We start from the raw sequence: 18506 nt of genomic DNA on the forward strand, positions 1-18506 counted from the left end.
AGAACCATTGCGTTTACCAAAAAAAATGACAACTTTTCAGACTCAGCACCCTTAGGTCAAGCGAAATTCAACTGGAAGAGGCGTTAGGCAATGAACGACCGCGGCAGTCTGGTCGGGAGGGCCCCAGGGTCGTGGAGGCACTGGGCTTCGAGAAAAACGTTGAGGGGGTAGAAGGGTCTGGGCTGCAGGCGCGCGACGACTGGCAGCCGCTCGGAACTAAAGGAGTGCTCTTGGCTCATCCAATCAGAACTGCAGATCCTGCTCCCCCCCCCCCCCCCGCCTCCGTCTCCTTGGCAACGGGACGCACTGGCTAGCGCCCGGCATGGTGGCGGTTGGATCAGGCCCTAGGGAATCGCTTCATGTCGCGACCGAAGGTAGGAGTGCCCCTGGACCCACGCGCTTTCATCGTCCCTAAAGAGAGGAAGGCAAGCTGCGGAGGGATTCAGAATTTGGGATCCTCGCTCAGAGATTCCGATGGAGTGGGCGAAAATGATCAATTCAGAGAAAAGACCACAAGTCCCGGCAGGCCGCGAGCCGCCACAGCCTCTGCGCGTGCCCATCGAACCGGACTTGCCGGCGGGAAATTTACGAAACTCTAGGATTCTAAACTGTACGCCGTAGTGTGCGCGTCCCCAGGGGGAGCTCAGAATTTCGGATTTACTGACTTGGAAAACCTCTTAAGAGTTCTGTTCATCCCTTCTCCCATTGCCTACTCATCCATACATTCATAATCCACCCATCCATTCCCAAAACATTAATTCTTTTCCAAGCGGAGCCCAGTGCTGGCCAATGGGGGTGCGGAGGTGAATTGAACTGCGAGAAGTCCTGACCTCTTGGAGCGCACATGCCATCTCCCCCACGTTAAGAGTGTATGAAGGAAGGCCCAAACCCGCTGCTTCTTATCCCGTGCTCCACCTCTTATGAATGACAACTCCTTTCCTTAATTCCCTTTTACAGTTAAAAATGAGTGATCACATTGAGTTTACCCAGGTAACCTCGAAAAATCCAGAATAATCAATATTTTCAAGTCAGTTGGTTAGCAATCTTCATCCCATCTGCAGTTAAATTTCCCTTTGCCATAAAATGTAACATATTTATAGGTTCTGGGGAATAAGAAATGGACATCTTTGGGGGGGACATCATTCTGCCTACCTCTATACTGTCATCGATTTAAAAATAAAATTTTAAAAATACTGTTTACAATAGCATCACAAAATCAAATACGTATGAAAATTAGTTAAGAATGTTCAAGACATACACTGAAAACTAGCAAACATTGTGGAAAGAAATTAAAGAAGACTTAAATTAATGGAGAGACCAACCATATTCATGGATTGGAAGGCTCAGTAATTTACAATGCCATTTCTCAAAACAACCTTTAGATTGAATGCAATTCCAATCAAAATTCCAACATACTATTTTTAAAAAGAAGTTAGCAAGCTGATTCTAAAATTTATATGGAAGGACCCCAAATTGCAAAGACAATCTTTTTTTAAAAAATATATTTCATTGATTATGCTATTACAGTTGTCCCATTACCGCCTCCCCTTCATTCCCCTCCACCCCGCACACCCTCTCCCACCCACATTCCCCCCCTTTAGTTCATGTCCATGTGTCATAAGTTCTTTAGCTTCTACATTTCCCATACTATTCTTGCCCTCCCCCTGTCTATTTTCTACCTACCATCTATGCTACTTATTCTCCATACCACAAAGACAATCTTGAAAAAAAAAGTTGGAGAACATGCTACCTGATTCAGATGTACTGGGAAGCTACAGTAATAAGAAGTGTGACAGTAACATAAGGACAGACAAATAAAGAAATAGAACAAAATAGAGATTAGAGATTGATCCACATGTAGAGAGTCAACTAAATTTTGACAGAAGTGCCAGTGCAGTTCAGTGAGGAAAGGAGGAAAGACTGGGGCAGCTAGGTAATCATACGGGAAATGTAACTGAAAACATGAGTATAAAAGGCATAATCAAAAAGGACAAGGACACGACTCGTTCTGGGGGAGCTGGAGGGGCTTGAATGGACAAATCAGACAAGATTGCACTTCCTTCTGTGGGGGAACTTGCTTCTGCCAGTTTTGTAGATATGTAGATACTGCTAAAGGCAGTATCCACATCTCCCTCCAGCAGCTCTTTGTGGCTAGAATGGTGTGGTAGGCAGAATTCTAGATGGCTCCCAAGACCCCCAGTGTACACCCCTTATATAGTTTCCTCCTCTTAACTATAGGTGGAGCATGTGAACTCAATGGGATAGTTACTATCCTAATTACAATGAGTTGTACGAGATTCCATCATGGCCGACTTGGAGGGGCAGGATTGAAGTTGGAGGACGTGCTCCTGCTGGCCAGGAAGGAAGCAAGTGCTCCTGTTGTGAACTGCCTGTGGGCTCCAGCACTCTCTAGGACCTGAAAGCAGTCCCCAGCCAATGGCTAGCAAGTAAACAGGGACCCCAGTCCTACAACCCAAAGTAACTGAATTCTTCCAAATGATCCGAATGATCTTAGAACAGGACCCACGCCCTGGATGAGAACCCTAACCCACCCAGGTCATTGCCTTCATTGTGGCTTTGTGAGACCTGAGCAGAGGATCCAGCTACGCCATGCCTGGCGTCCCAGCCCATGGAAACTGTGAGATACAAATTTGCACTGTTTCACACCATTAAGTTTGTGGTAATTTGCCATGCAGTAATAGAAAACGAATGCAGATGGCAAGTCTGCCCAAGCCGCAGAGGTCATCCTGCACAAGACCAGCTCCGATTTCTTTTTTCATACCTGCCATTAGGGATCAGTTACACCAGGGTTGAGGGCCAAGCTGTTTTGGACATGGTAGAAGCAAAATAATACCTACCACCCTCTGAGGATTTAAAAGATCCAAATTGGGTGGGAGAAATTAACTTCGCTTTGAGTCTTTGACCCAGCCATCTCCTGGATCATGAATCTAAACACACATCCAAGGTTGGAGTAAAAGGTCTTCTTGCAAAGACTGTTCAGCTGGATGCTCAAGACTGGGTTTCAGGGTTGGATCTTTAGAGCACTGAAAACTAGGTAGGCACTCTCCCGGTCATGCCTGCAGAGCCAGGCTACAGTGAGGCGGGTGTTGGACACTTGGGAATTCATTCCAAGGACCAAGTTCTGGGCATATGGTGACTGATGAGAACTTGGCCAGGCTGGACCTTACTGTCTCAGGATCTGGACGGGGTTAAGTCTGATCGTTTGAGCAGGTTAATATCTGCAGTAAGTTGAGCTGAGAAGGCAAGGTGGATATTCACAATTAGTTGCATCACTTTTCTTGTCTCATTGCAGAATCAAAATTACAAGGCCTATGGATCATCCAAAGGAAAGGAACGGTGAGTGGTCCCACCCATTCCAATAAACACAGAAATAGCTTCCTTCTTTCCTCCCCTTCATCGATCCCCTCTCCTTCTTCTTAACTTCAGTGATCAGGATGATGATGATGATGATGGTGATAATAATAATAAACAATAATTGAGCATTTTCCATGTGCCAGGCCCTGCACTAGTCGTTTTACCTGTATTATCTCATTGAACCCTTTTCACAATCCTTTGAAGTAAATACTACTATCATGTCCACTTTACAGGTGGGGAAACAAATGCAGAGACTATGTAACTTGCTCAGAACCATACGATTAGCCAGTGGCAGAGTTTTTGGACCCCAGGGCCCATGTTATATCTAACTATGTTCTCCCGCTTCCTTCAACAACCACGTGAAAATGACTTGATAACTCCAAGTTCAGCTCCATCCTGATCCTCTGCTTCACTCCGTATCAATAACCTGGGAGTGAGCTCAGCCCCTTCTCGGACTTCCTGAACAGAATCTAACTGCACAAAGCAGGAGTGAGCAATGTCGACTCAGCTGAAGATTTTTGTGGGGAGTTAGGAGAGGTAGTTGACTTTGTACACACCATGGCAAATATTTTAGATATTTCAATTCTTTATTTCTTTTGTTATTTCTGTTCTCTCTCAAGTCCTTCCTGGCTACACCCCCATCATGGGGTCTTTCCCGCACTGCGCGTCTTTGCTTTCTGTCTCTCTGCACTGACCCTGTCCCATCGATTTCAGCTCTCTCGCTCTCTTATGCAGAGCAGTGCAGCACTGTCCCAGATCCTGGCCCTCAGCTTGCACGCCCACTCCTACCCCAACAAAATGAAGAGCACTTTAGTTAACAAGACCCATCCATGTATTTTATTAGGGCAGAAATCAGTTAGAAACAGGAAGCCCAACTAATAGCAGCTTTTAAAATGGTATTTCTTTTTCTCACATAACAGTCTGGAGGGCTGGCACAGTGATTCAACAGTGTCAGAGCTAGTATCTGTGGTTGTCTTGACTTGTTGTTTATGGATACCAAGTGGCTGCTAGAGCTCCAGCCTTCAAGTCACGATCCAGAAGGGAAGAACTGGGGAGGAAGACACAGTCTCTCTCTCTCTCTCTCTCTCTCTCTCTCTCTCTCTCTCTCTCTCATACACATACACATAAAAAAAAGCCACAAAACTTCCCAGGAACCCACTTTCCTCAGCAGTCTTATGTGTTTAACTTGTTGACCAAAACTGTGTGACACGGATACCCCTAGCTGCAGGAGTGGCGAGGAATACAAGTTTCATAAGTGCCATTATACTGTGATCATCACGCACCCTGTTTTTGTCCCACAAAATCTAATTTTCAGTATTTATCATGTTTACACATGTAGGTCTGATACATTTTACTCCATACGGTCCACTGTGCACCACAAGGTATTAATCTATCTTCCTGTTAAAAGGCATTCAGGTTGTGTATTAGCATTGGTTTCCTCCAGAAGCCAACCCTGAGACAAGGATGTGAGTACACGTCATTTATCTGGAAGGTGATTCCAGTAAGCGCTGGCAGGGGAGTACGGAAGTGGGACAGCTAAAGGAAGGGAACCAGTAAAAGGTACATTACTGACAGGTTACTCCTTGGGCAAGTGGCGCTCAGTCCCACTGGAGATTCCTGGGGGATAGCACAGAACACACCACAGTCTTAACCCAGCTGAGAGACGAGAGAGCTAGACGGCTTACCCATCAACTCCAGGTTATTCGCTGTCGGGGGAGGGCATTCACTTCCTGGTCCTCCAGATCTGTTCCAAGCGCTAGCTGAGCAGAGCCTGGGGGCCAGGAAAAGCCCTTTGGCCAAGGGCTGCAGGTGCTGGCAGTGGGAAGCCCACGGGCTGGCATGCACAGGAATGGCGAATGCCCAAGGGAAGTGGCCAGGCTACCAACAGTGTATGCTACAGTTTAGTTCCATACAAAGTAGTAACAAGTATAAATGAACTCCCTTGTACATATATTGCCTAGTACATACATAGAGTATCTACTAGGGTATTGAACTAGGATAGAACTGTTGGGTGCTGGGTGCATGCTCATTTATGCATATTTAGCTGTCCAAAATACTGCCTCGTGGATCTCCAAAGTGCCTCCTACCAGCAGGGGAGGGAATTTCTCTTTAGCACATTGTCACCAAAACTTGGGCTTTGAGATTTTTGCCAGGCTAATGTGTATGAAATTGTATGGGATGACTTCAATATGCCAAATCGCTCTCCAAAGGTTCATCCAGTTTACATTCCCATCATGACTGTAGAATAATGACTATACCCCCACATGCTTACGAACACTTGGCATTTGTCTGATATTAAATATTTTGTTTTTACAGCTGGGATCTACAAGCCAAAAAAAAAAAAAAAACCCCATGCAGAAAATTTGCCACTCTGCTGTTCCTTGGGGGCTAAAGCCCCCAGCTGGCCTACCTCCCTTTGTCCATCTTACAGAGTCTCCTGTGTTTGTTTCATGCATAGTGTCCTGGGGTTTTCATTGCACTTGTAGGAGGATTACGGAAAAGTGCATCTGCTCCATCCTTCCAGATGGGTGCCAGGAAAGGGGGGTTGCCGATTCTTACTGTGAAATAGTAGGATGAGGCAAGGCACGTTAAAGCAACCAGGCCATGCCTGGCACGTCATAGGCACTGAATGAAATGACTGCTATTACTTTTCAATGATTCAGAGTCTATAACTCTCAATTTGGTTATTGAAGTGTTGCATGCTGTATGCTAAATTCTGAGATTCAGTAATTCTAATTTGGGGCATTTCCAGGAATGCAGTTTGACCTTTTCTCCTTCCCCCTTTTTCCCATCCCCGGACCAACCTAGAGAAATAGTTGGTCCTCAGCAAGCGTTCTGTTGCCTTGTCTTTCAGAGAGCAGAGAACATCGGTCCGGTTCAAGACCACATTTATGAATACCCTTATAGATGTTCTTCGCCACAGGCCAGGCTGGGTGGAAGTAAAGGAGTAAGATTCCCCCCTCCCAACCCTCCCCCTCCCTCCCTTTGTCTTGCAGGCCTTTGTCTCCCTTGATTTTTCTCCCAGTTCCCCTAGGCGGCTACTGGGACTTGTCCCAATTTGGCTGTGACAGGGGCCAACATTTATTTAGCACTCAATGCATCAGGGACATTGTTGATGTCATCTCTGTCTTATTTTTAAGCATTATAAGCATCCAGCAAGATCTGATTATGTTCTGAGGTATTAAACCAATTGTTTAAGGTCACACGGCAAATAAGAGGGATTCAAACTCAGTTCAGTTATTCCACAGCCATGCAGAGTCCCAGGCTCATCTCTGCCCTGTTCTAGCAGCATCCCATGGCTCTCTGTAAAAACAAGGAGTGCATCCATCACAGACCTGCTGGCTTGAATGTCAGGTCCAGGTCATGTCAGGTCAAGTCCAAGGTCTGGTGATGTCAGGTCCAGGTCAAGAGCTGATCTTCCCTGACCACTTACTACTTCTGTAACTTTGAACAGGTTACTTGACCCCTAAGCCTACATTGCTCCTTCTATGCTGAGTCCTGGGGATACTGTGATGCGTCAGCTTACAATGCCTGGCATGTAGTAGGTGCTAATATTAGTTACCAGGGTTAAGGTTTGGATGCATGTAGCAGAGACCCAAAGTAAAAGGGACTTTGATGCACTAGAAGTTTGTTTACCTCTCTCACTGAAGTCCAGATGTAGGATGTTTAGAAATGCTATGGAACTGTGGGATCCATGTGCTTCCCTCTTTACACCCCGCTGTTCCTTGAGTGAGGCCCTCGTCCTCCATGGTCTGAGGTGAAGCCCCAGCCTTGCATCCACATTCTGAGAGCCGTAGGTAGGAAGGAGGCAAGAAAAGGCACACCCTGCCCTTGAAGAACACAACCCAGGAGTCCCATTTCAATGGCCAGAACTTAGCCATGTGGCCATACCTAGCTGCAAGGGAATATGAAAAATGTAGATAGGTAAATGCTGGGATTTTTCCAGGTAAGTATTAGGATTTCCACTATAGAGAAAGAGGGGGATGGGTGTCAGGGGCAGGGGCAACCAGCTGCCCTGTCGTGGGCAGTGACTGTCTCAACAACAAGCACTAAGCCCGCTAGACACTCTGCAGCACTTCACATGCAGAACCTCTTTGAATTATCCAGCAAACCTCTTACGTAAGTGCTATTATTATCCCCATTTTACGGATGAGAAAACAGGACACAAGAGAGTAAAAAATGTCATGTTTGAGGTCAATCTGCTTGTAAGGGCTTGTGCTAGGATTTGTACCTCCCCTGTCTGCAAAAACCCAGGCTCATTTCTGCCCGCTTCCAGCAGCCTCTCAGTGACTGAAGGGACAAATGAGCCAGTGGATGAATCCGTGAACTCCACAGATGAATGGGATGAATTCCCATTGCCTGGTGTGATGGAGGATGCAGGAGGGGTTGGGGGATGAATTAGAGGAGAGTGAAGTGACTGGCACATGGGGGTGTCAGGGGACTGGAAGGGGCTCTCTCCTGACTCCTGTGTGACCTCAGGCTGTTCCCGGTCCCTCCTCAGCCTTCTTCATGGTAGGTCTGAGGGTCTGAGGGTTTGCCTGGCACAGATGGTACAGGAGACCATGAAGCAGGTTTCTTTATAACTGACCCCAGATTTCCTCAAGGATCCTCAAATCAGGAAGGGCCAGAGGCCAGGGCCATTACATGGGACATAACTCTATGAGTTTAAGGCCCCACCCTTTTGGACCTAACGGGGGTCTGGGGTCTCCCGATAGAATGAAGTCTCTGTTCAGACTGTCGGCCTGCCAGGTCAGAGTGTGGAACAGGCATGGCCGGAGCTGTCCCTTCCCTTGCTTGCTACCTAGAAAGCCGGGGTGACGCCTGGAACTGCAGCGCCCGTCTTGCAGCCCGGAAGTGATGAGCAGGAGGGCATCACAGTGGGGACGGCGGGAGGGGAAGGTAGAAGGGACCTGAATCCCCACTGCCCTTCTTGAGAAGTTTAACGTCTTCCTGGGTGATGGAAGAGCAACTTGACCGTGATGATCCTGAGGATGGTGTACAAATGAAGGAACTTTCAGAATTAGAAAAGACTCCGCAACCCGCCCCATGGGCCACCAGGCCCTTCCTGGTCGGGCCCTACCCCACTCTTCAGCCTCACCCCTGACCTCCCTCCCTCCACTCCCGCCTTCCTTCATGCCCTGAACGTGCCCCTTTCAACCCCAGGGCCTCACTTCCTGCCCTTGCCTCTCTTAGATTCCTCTCCCCACTGCTCTTGACCTGGCTGTTCCTCCTTACCCTCAGTCCTCAGTCAAAACATCACCTTCACACGGTGATCTCCCCCCAACATAGGTCCCTCAGCTACCCTGCCTCGTGGCCTCCTGCTAGGTTACTCACAGCACATTTCACAGTTCCTCACTGTAGAGTCACTTATTATTTCCTTGCCGGTTAACTTTCACTGCGGCATTATATGCATCACCTGGCCCGGACATTTGGCTCCTCCTGCACCCTTGCACCCGACACTGGCTCTGACAGCAGGACAACCTCCACTCAGCTGTGTTGGATGAATGAGCGAACAATGCATTACTTATTCATTCATCTATTATTTATTCATTCGTCCAAAACAAAAAGTCGATGGAAAAGCAGGTTGTAAAAGGAAATAGTCAGGACTGGTGCCAACCACAGAGCTTGGAATCAGAAGCCTGATGGCCTGAGTTCAAATCCTGTTCTGCAACTTACTAGCTGTATGAACTTGGGTGAGTTCCTCCACGTGTCCGTGCCTCAGTTTCCTCATCTGTAAAATGGGTTTAATAATAGAATTTAACACTTAGGATGGCCATGAGGGTCTATGAGTTAATATTTATAAAGTATTAAGAACAGTGTCTGGCAGTATTAGCTGTTAGAAAGTTTAAAAACATGCCGCACAATGCCATGTACTATGTCCAGATACACATATATGTACATAGGAAATCTGTAAAAATACTCGTAGAATGACACACACCAAATTCAGGCTAATGGCTTCCCCTGGGACAGGAGAGAAGATAGAATCAGGGAGGAATATACATGGGGCTCCAGTCATACCTAACATTTTACTTAAACAAATTAGAAGCAGTCATGGTGGCATTATTTTATTTCACATCTTTTTCAAGCACCTCCACCCCAGCTGTGGTATCAGATTGCATAGATTAGTCTGGTTTCTGTCCCTCTCCCTGGCACGTTGGTGAAGAATGAGGTCGGCATTTGGAGTCAAGTGGGCTGGGTGCGAATCCTGCTGCTGCCTGGTTCTGGGGGAGCATGCCACCCTTGTCTGCGGGCTCCAGGTGTGAACCTAGTCCCTTCCAGGGCTGTTGTGCTGAGGATTCAGTGAGAGGGGGGAGGGCTTTGGAACTGGGAAGGGCTTGCAAATGCTACCTGATTCCACTGCTCAGTAATGTGAGCTGGGGGGTGGCGGCCCCAGGATGCTTCCAAGACCCAGGCAGGTAACAGGATCAGGTGAGGTCAGCTGGTGCCCTAGGCTATAGGGAGTGATGGGGGCTGTGACTGGGAGGGAGCGCCCCATTGGACGTAGTGGCTGCTCCTCAGCCCAGCCAATAGGTTCCAGGAGGATCTGGGCTCACTGGAGGCCGGCAGCCTGGATTTTTTGTAGCTATATTTCTCTAGTTTTCATTCAAGCCTAACAAAGCAGGTTGTGGTCGGTGGTGGCCCATGCCCACCTCCTTGAGACCCCTACTGGACACACTGCTGTGTATCCCTCAGCTGTACCTCCCTGGACCCAGCAGTGCTGAGGTCCTCTGGTCATGACCTTTGTCCCACCCCACCCCCAGCGAAGGGGAGTGGGACTTTTACTGGTGTGACATCGGCTGGCTCCGGGAGAACTTCGACCACACCTACATGGATGAACACGTGCGGATCAGTCACTTCCGAAACCACTACGAGGTGCGCTGGCTGGGCTGAGGGGACTGAGTCAGTCACCTGGGGTTCCTGGGTGTGGCGGGGAGCAGGAGCTAGCCTGGGGTTACAAGGACAGGAATGAAACATGTGAGGGGCTTTGGGATACGTGCCGGGGGGGAGTACGTATGTTAGATGTATGGTGAGTTAACTAGTGAGAGGGAGTAAGGGTCTCAGACCCGAGGAACAGGTTGTCTTGGGGTGGGGTTCGAGGGCACGGGCTGGTGGGTGTTTCAGCACTAGAGGTGCGAGGGTCAGGCTGGTGTGGAGTGCGAGGGCCAAAGGAGCTAGAGGCTCCTTATGAGGACCTCAGGGTAGAGAGGGGTTGAGCAGTTTGGAGTCTGGAGACCAGAGGGAGGTCCAGCAGGAACCAGACCACAAAGATGAGAATGGAGAAGGCAGTGGTGGGAAATTTTAAAGGATCAGTGCAGCTTAGCGGTTTGAACATGAACTTCAGAGTCAGGCTGACCTGAGTCAAAGCCTGGCTATGTCTTCCGTTAGCTGGCTAGCTCTGGGCAACTGACTTAACCTTTGTGAGCCTCAGTTCCCTCACCTGTCAAGTGGGGAGAACTGTAGAACAGCCGGCTAAAGTTACTCTTAGTCAAAATTACTCTTACTGTTACTGTTAGTTTGCAGGCCAGAGGATGGAGGCTGCGGCTGGGATGGGCGGGGTTGGGAGGAGGAGCGGGGCTCTGGGCTGTGGGCTAACCGCCGGCCCGTCCGTCCTTTGGCCCAGCTGACCCGAAAGAACTACATGGTGAAGAACCTGAAGCGGTTCCGGAAACAGCTGGAGCGCGAGGCAGGAAAGCTGGAGGCAGCCAAGTGCGACTTCTTCCCCAAAACCTTTGAGCTGCCGAGCGAGTACCACCTGTTTGTGGAGGAGTTTCGCAAAAACCCAGGCATCACCTGGATCATGAAACCTGTGAGTGCCCTGTGCCCGGGACTGGGGGGAGGGGGCTCCCAGGCACCAGCGCAGGGATGCTCCCTGGCGCGCATCTCGGACAGGACCCTGTCTGGCCATTTAGCCTCGGACGCCTCCCTGAAGGGTCGACGTCATCTCCTCCTTTCTTCAGTGTGTGGGCCCAGCGGCTGTGAATACTAGTACACAGTAGGTGCACAATAAGAGTTTAGTAGGTGAACAAGTGATCCTCAGGGCACCAGGGCAGGGAATTCAGGGCCTTTTCAGACCCCTGCCTTTCTTCCTGCCAGGAAGGGAAACCGAGGCAGCCTAGGAGAAGTGCTGCACCCACACTGCCACCGGGCCTCACAGTCCTTGGAAGGAGATCCTACCCCCCACCCCCACCCTACCCCCACCCCCACCCCCACCCCCACCCCCACCCTGCACTGTAAAGAGGAGGAGCCCAAGACCTAGTTATTCCAGCTTTCCACAAACACTCATGGAGCAAAGGCTGAGCCAGGATTTACCCAGGCCTCCTGGCCCTCCCCTGGCGAGGTCCGCGGGGAGGCTGGCATCTCTTCCCGGAGGCACAGAGCGGAGGGCCGGGGAGACGGAGCGGCAGGGCTGAGGCAGAAGAACACTGCAACCCACCTGCGGATTCCAGCTCCCAGCAGGCATTATCCGCTCAGACAAATGATAATTTGTGCTAATTGGGAACGAGCAATCTCACATTAAGCTGATTCCTTTCCCAGCCCCCGGCCTTCACAGCTGTAATTAAGAGGAGGAATCTCGGCTCTGTGTGCGGGCACGTGCCCGCCCTTGTCCTCCCTCCCGAGTGGCTGAGGCAGCCTGTCCAGGGTGTAGGGTGCGGAGAGTGGGTGCTACCAGTCAGACCAGCCTGGGTCCTGGCTCTGTGTCTGCCACTTATGTACGGCCCTGTGCAGGCCGCTCAGCCCCTCTCCGTCCATTTCCTCCTCCGTGAGATGGAATTGATGAGCGTGCCGCTGCCGCTGGCCCCCGCGCAACACTTGGAGTCATGAGGCTCTACTGAAGTCATTCTCGACCTTGAGAGTGCATCAGAATTTTCTGGAGAGCTTACTAAAGCGCCCCACTCCCACAGTGTCTGGTTCAGTAGACGGGGTGTGGGCTAGAGCTCAGCTGTCGCTCCTAGGGAATATAAAAACAAACCCAGTCTGGAGTTAAAGCGCACACACCCAGACTTTATTTCCATCTGCGCATTCTCCCCTCCCGCCAGCTCAGGCCCTCTGGGTTGACAGGGAGGTGGGCAAGACCCCGGTGGTGGGCCCGTGCTTGCTCCTCCAGCCTCCCTGGTGAGCCTGGGAGGCAGGTGCCGGGCTGTCAGGGCCCAGGCCTGTCCACCAGTCCCTGGGGGGTAGGGGGGCTGCAGAGTTGGTTAACACCTCCCTCAGGGTAGAGAACCTGGGCAACCGGTTTTGGGGGCCTCTTTCCAAATGGCAGAACAGGAAGAACCACATTTTTGTGTTCTGTTTTACGAGTTCACCCCAATCAGAACTTCTCACACTTTTTTCACGGCTGTCTCCTAAGGGCTGGGACACTTTGGGCAGCAAATAACGGAGAACCCAACAGCAGCTCAAACAAGGGGGCAGGGGTTCAGAACTGTCGTGATGCCTGGGGCCTCTTCAGCATCTGGTGAAATGTGAGGACTCTGGCACAGGATAGTGGTTATAAGAGCAAACAATAAAGTGTATTTGATTATAAAAGAAAGCAACAGTATGAAAGACAGTTATCAAACTGTGTGTCCGGGTCCTCTGAGAAACATGCCAACATAAGATCCAACTTGCCAGAGCTTTGCCTGTGAGAGAACAGGGCAGGGATTTGGGGAGGCTGAGAGAGCGGTCAGACCCCAGTGGAGGAAGGAAGGAGGGTTGGGGAGAGCCTCCTAGCCTGCTGTGCAGCCCAGGGAAGTTCAGCGAGGCGGAGGGGAGGCAGCAGACCCATGCTGCCCATCAGAAGAGCCCTCTGTCTCTCAGGACTGGCCAGCCTTCGTGTCCTGCCGTCCTCAGCTGTAGGCTGGGGCCTGAGTGCGGCCTGGCCAGCCCAGGGCGGGCGTTAGCAGCAGCAGCCGGGACTCCCAGTCAGTCACTGTCCTATAGCTAACTACAGGCCTGTGAGTGTGTGCTGACAGCCACCACGCAGACTATTAAAACATCCTTTAGCTGTGCTAACTAGTATGTGCTTTTCAGGAGCAATTAAAGAGAATCTGACAGCAGGCCCAATAGTTACCATAATTTCAAAGTCATCACGAGCACAGACAACATTTGAGATATCTGCAGCAATTATAATGCAATATGTAATGATAACTGTGCTTTCTTCTGAGAGCAGAGTCCCAGGCACGGCCAACATTACTGTGACTTGTGGCCAGGGCTCATGATAAAAGGAAACTCGACAATCTGATTAGGGGTTAATGACAATAAAGATGAGATTTTCTTTCTTGTTTGAGTTTATGGACCCCAGGGAATGTCCTTTAGCGATGGGAGGTCGACTCCAGGGACTGTTCATGGGTCACCCGGACGTCCTCGTCATCAGTTCCCGACTCAGCGGGCTAGCCGCTCTGCTTGGGCATGGCACGGCCGCCGCAGCTCCAGCTTCGCCTCCTTGCAGCTTCCCCTGCCACACACTCAAGGACCACGCTAGCCTGTGTCCCTTTTGAAGAAGACACAAACTGTCCAGCAGTCCCTGCAGCAGAGTTCCCCTGGCATCCTGCTGGCCGGAGCCTGAACCAATGGCAGGGGCATGGGACCCCCATGAGGGCTCAGACCTCCTGAGAGGAAAGGGCCCCGGAGGAGGTCATCCCAACGGGGTTCTGTGGGTAGGAAAAGGGGGCGTTGCTGGGGAGGCCACCAGCCACATCTGCCGCACCAGGTAATGCTACACAGCGAATGCCACAGGAGGAATGGTGCCCAGGGGCCAGGCAGGGCGTGGCAGGGGGTGGAGGGCTGTGAGTGGCCACAGCTGGCGCAACGTCAAAGTACAGTTCGTCCTAATAATCCAGATATTGTTTTCCAATCCATACCGTCTCTTCTTATAAAAATAATACAAAAATCGTTTCCTCGAAAATTGTCAAGCTAAGACTGTCACTCCCAGAAGTGGCACCATGTTTGTCATTTGATTTTGAGTGTTCCCTGGCCCTGGAGGGTGCATGAGCACCAGCCTGTTGAGGTGCAGATTTGATGAGTCTGTATTTATCTCCTGCTGGCTGGGTAACCTCGAACAGAGTGCTCGGCCCCTCTGTTCCTTGGTTTCCTTGGCTGCAAAATGGGAACCACGTAATGCCACATGTAGGGTCTCGTTTTTAAAGCTTTAGTGAGGTCCTGTGTGTAAGTCCTTGAGCCCAGCACATGGGAAACACCTGAGAGGTACCAGCTGCTGGTGTTTCTGTCATTACGGACCATTTTCCTACCTGGTGCTCTGGTCCTGCTGCTGCAGCCCAAATCCAGGGCCTTGAAACCACAATCATGTCTCAATTAGGCCATGAGCCTCCTGTTGGGCAGCACTTGACAGTGAAGGCTCATGCTGCTCCAGCATCTACTGGGGCAGCTCCTCTGAGGGCTGCAGGCTTCGCTGTGCCAAGCTGGCTCACACACTCGGCTGCAGTGTGGGGCTGGCTGTTGGCTGGGAGCTCAACCAAACTTGGAGCCTGGAGACTCAGTTGCCTGCTTTGTGGGCCTCTCCCTGTGACCTGGGCTTTCTCATAGCGTAGTGGCTGGGTTCCCGGGTGCCCCTCCCCAAAGAGAGAGCTGTGTGGATGCTGTATTGCTTTTATGACCCAGCACTGGAAGCCACACAGTGTTGCTTTTGCCATACATAATTAATTGATACATTTTTTAAAGGCTTATCCAGATTCAAGGAGACGGGGCAACGACTTTACCTGTTGACGGAGGGTGGGGGTAGCAAGGTCCTAGAAAAACACAGGGGCTGGAAATATTGTGATTATTTTAGGAAACAGCAGTCTGTTGCAGCAAGTATTGGGCGACTTCCAGTCTTAACGACCTGACATACACCACAGAGCAAGTTTCTTTCCCACTCCATGGGATAGTTCCCTTGGGAGATTGGTTACTAGCAATGCTTTGAACAATAAAGACATTTCATCATCTCAGATAACAAGGAAGCTAAACTAGGAAATTCTGGGTTTGGGGTGTGCTCAGCAATGCCGCTAAAAACCCAGGTTCCTTCTCTTTGCTCATTCTGCATCCTCAGTGTGTTGGCTTTGTGTCATCAGACTCGTCACCTCATCAGTGTGAGGTGGTTGCCACAGTCACAGGCATCACCTCCTCAGACTAGTATTTGGGGAAAGGAGAGAGAAGCCAAGCATTTCTTTCTCTCTCCTCCCTCCCTCCTTTCCTCCCTCCACACACATTTCTCTCTCTCTCTCTCTCTCAACCTTTTTCTTCCTCCTCCTCCTTCCCCTCTTCCTTGTCAACACCAATGTTTTTAACAAAGAGGAAAATCTTTCCCAGAAGCCCCAAAGCCCCACACAGACATCTCCTTAGGTCTCATTGACCAAAACAGGTCACATGGTTTCCACTAGCTGCAAGGGAGGCTGGGAAAATAGCTGTCTGGTCTTCCCAGCCTCCACGGTGAGAGGTGGGCTTGCCAGCCAGGAAGAGGAGGAAGAGGAATGGCTATAAGGAAGGCAGCCAGTGGTGGGCGTGAGGTTCCTAGATCAAAAGTTATGAGTCTTAAAAAACTTTTTAATTGAAGTTTAATAAAACAGAACATGTCTACCTTTCAGGGGTACAGCTTGATAAATTTTCACTCAAATAACCAGCACCCTAGCCCTGGCTGGCATAGCTCAGTGGATTGAGCGCGGGCTGGGAACCAAAGTGTCCCAGGTTCGATTCCCAGCCAGGGTACATTCCTGGGTTGCAGGCCATAACCCCCAGCAACCGCACATTGATGTCTATGTCTGTCTGTCTGTCTGTCTGTCTCTCTCCCTCCCTTCCCTCTCTAAAAATAAATAAATAAAATCTTAAAAAAAAAAATAACCAGCACCCTGACCATAAGCAGAACATGACCAGCCCCTTAGCTGCTCTCCTCAGAGCCTCTTCCACTTACTATACCCTAGTCCCTCAGAACGCAGGACCGTAGAACCATTTGCCTGCTTTCATACTTTATGTATGATCGGAATCATGTAGTATGGCTACCTTGTGTCTGGTTTCCCTCCCTCAACATCATGTTCATGACATGCATCCATACTGGTGTGGCTAACTGTGAATTGTTATTTATCATTGCTGTTTACTACTCCATTAAGTTAATATTCACCCATTTGGGGATTCTGCGATTGGAGCTGTTATGAATTGTGCTGCCATGCATGTTCCTGTACATGTTCGGGGGCACCCATGTGCATGCTCCTGTACATGTTTGGGGGTTTCCATGTGCATGCTCCTGTACATGTTCGGGGGTGCCCACATGCACATTTAGGCACCTGGAAGAGGAATTGCTGGGTCATGGGGGCGCCTGTGTTCAGCTTTGGTGGATGCTGCCAGAGAGTTTCCAAGCAGTGTACGCCCCATCAGCACATGTGAGAGTTTCTGCTTCCCCACACCCTCTCTGGCACTGGAGACTGCCTGTCTTCCACTTTAGCCATTCTCAGGGACTGTGGAGTGGTATCACATTCAGGTTTTCATTTGCATTTTTCTGAAGACTAATGAAGTTGAGTGCTTTTTTATTGTTTACACTGAGTAGCCCTCTTTTGTGAAGTGAATTTAAATCTTGCATGGCTGCGAACTCTTGGGAGCCCTTGATGCACACTGATTATTAGCTGCTTTCCAAAACAGCTGTGTGTGTGGCTTCCCCTGAGGCACCACAGGGCTCCACAGTCTTTTGGGAACCGCCCCTCACTCTGGGCACACACGACCCCGAACCAGGGTGCACAGCACAGCAGGCTGAACAAGGCTGGGTTTCAGCTCCCGCTGCCCCAGCGACCGGGGTGGGGAGCCCTTCATGCAGTGGACCACCTGTATGGCAACGCCTGACGACTCTGCCCACCCCTACATTGTACAGAGGGCCCCACAGTGACCAGCTGGGCCACGCTCAGAGGAGACCAGAGAGAAATGAGAGTTTGCACTTGCTGGGTGCCTTTATGCTGGAGGAAAAAATGACTCGGGGGCCTGCTCAGTGGCTGCAAATGACTAAAGAACCCAGGAATCAGATTCATATTGGAGGCCCTCAAGGCCAAACCCAGGCAGGCAAACTTTAGTTCAATTCAGGCCAGGCTGTGAAAACTCCCCGGGGTCTGGATTACTGGTGTGGCATGACACCTGGCACACAGTAGACACCGACTATATACCTTTTGGATGACTGCTTAATAGAGCTATTCCGAAACAAATGGTCTGTGTCTGGATGTTCCCTGGCACTGTGGAGGTGCAAGGCCTGGCAGGTGACTGTGGCAGAAGACATCATAGGAGGAAGTAATGCTTTTGCTGCCGACTGCTCTGCATGATATTAAAGATTCTCCTAGCCTCTAGACTCTGTGAAGCTATGAATTATCCATGCTGGCATTCAGCAGAGGCAGACCGATTTCAGTATTAGCTGAAGGAAAACCTAATTAGGAAGGCAAATTGATTTCCAAAAAAAGAATTGGATGATATGTTCCCAGGACTGTTAGAAATGGTTTTTTAATTGTCTGTTCTTTTGTATTATTCATGCAATTGATGCCTTTGTGAGCTAAGCTGGTCCTCAGTTTTCTCTCTGCTTCTCTCTCCCTCCTGCCAGGCTTAGCGCCTTCACCGTTCCAGGCTCTTCGGGGCTGGGCTGGGCCTCTCCTCTGGGGTAGCTGGGGCCCCGTGAGAGAGATGGAGACAGAAATGCTGGGGGGTGGCCCCAGGCACAGGGGTGAACAGGCAACCACAAAGAGCTGAATGCTGACCTTTCTGCATCTGCCACCACCACCCAGGTAGCCAGGTCCCAGGGGAAGGGCATCTTCCTCTTCCGGAGACTGAAGGACATCATGGACTGGCGGAAGGTGAGCTTACCTCTCCCCCTTCCTCCCTAAATTCTCTGCCCTCACTGGGAGGAAGGGCCCCTGTTTCCCTCCCTGAAAGCTTGGAGGGCTGGCAGAGAAGTTCTGTGCACAAGTCTGCCCATGAGTACTAGAGATCTGGAAGCAGCTTGCCTGGGTTCAAATCCTGACCTTGCCACTTAATAGCTGTGTGACCCTAGGTAAGTTACTTCACCTCTCTGTGCCCAAGTAAATGAGGGCTAGTAATAGCACCTGCTGAGAATGCAATGTGTTAACTGAAAACGTTGCATTCTTCACCTGGACCTCCTACTCACCTGTCAGGGGAGAGTTTAGCTAACTTCCACT

The 18506-nt window shown here is 50.2% G+C and overlaps 1 protein-coding gene across 1 annotated transcript in view; it reads left to right on the plus strand.

Moving 5' to 3' along the window:
* The first annotated feature begins 303 nt into the window (after positions 1 to 303).
* TTLL9 (tubulin tyrosine ligase like 9) overlaps positions 304 to 18506 on the plus strand; it is a 37638-nt gene continuing 19435 nt past the window's right edge. Inside the window, exons 1-6 of the mRNA XM_028524702.2 lie at positions 304 to 374; positions 3314 to 3357; positions 6230 to 6322; positions 10137 to 10248; positions 10997 to 11182; positions 18096 to 18164. Of these exons, the coding sequence (XP_028380503.1) occupies positions 360 to 374; positions 3314 to 3357; positions 6230 to 6322; positions 10137 to 10248; positions 10997 to 11182; positions 18096 to 18164 (519 nt within the window). The 5' untranslated portion in view covers positions 304 to 359. The remainder of the gene's footprint in view (positions 375 to 3313; positions 3358 to 6229; positions 6323 to 10136; positions 10249 to 10996; positions 11183 to 18095; positions 18165 to 18506) is intronic.

Source organism: Phyllostomus discolor, chromosome 9 (genome assembly GCF_004126475.2).
Source record: "Phyllostomus discolor isolate MPI-MPIP mPhyDis1 chromosome 9, mPhyDis1.pri.v3, whole genome shotgun sequence".
Taxonomy (NCBI): domain Eukaryota; kingdom Metazoa; phylum Chordata; class Mammalia; order Chiroptera; family Phyllostomidae; genus Phyllostomus; species Phyllostomus discolor.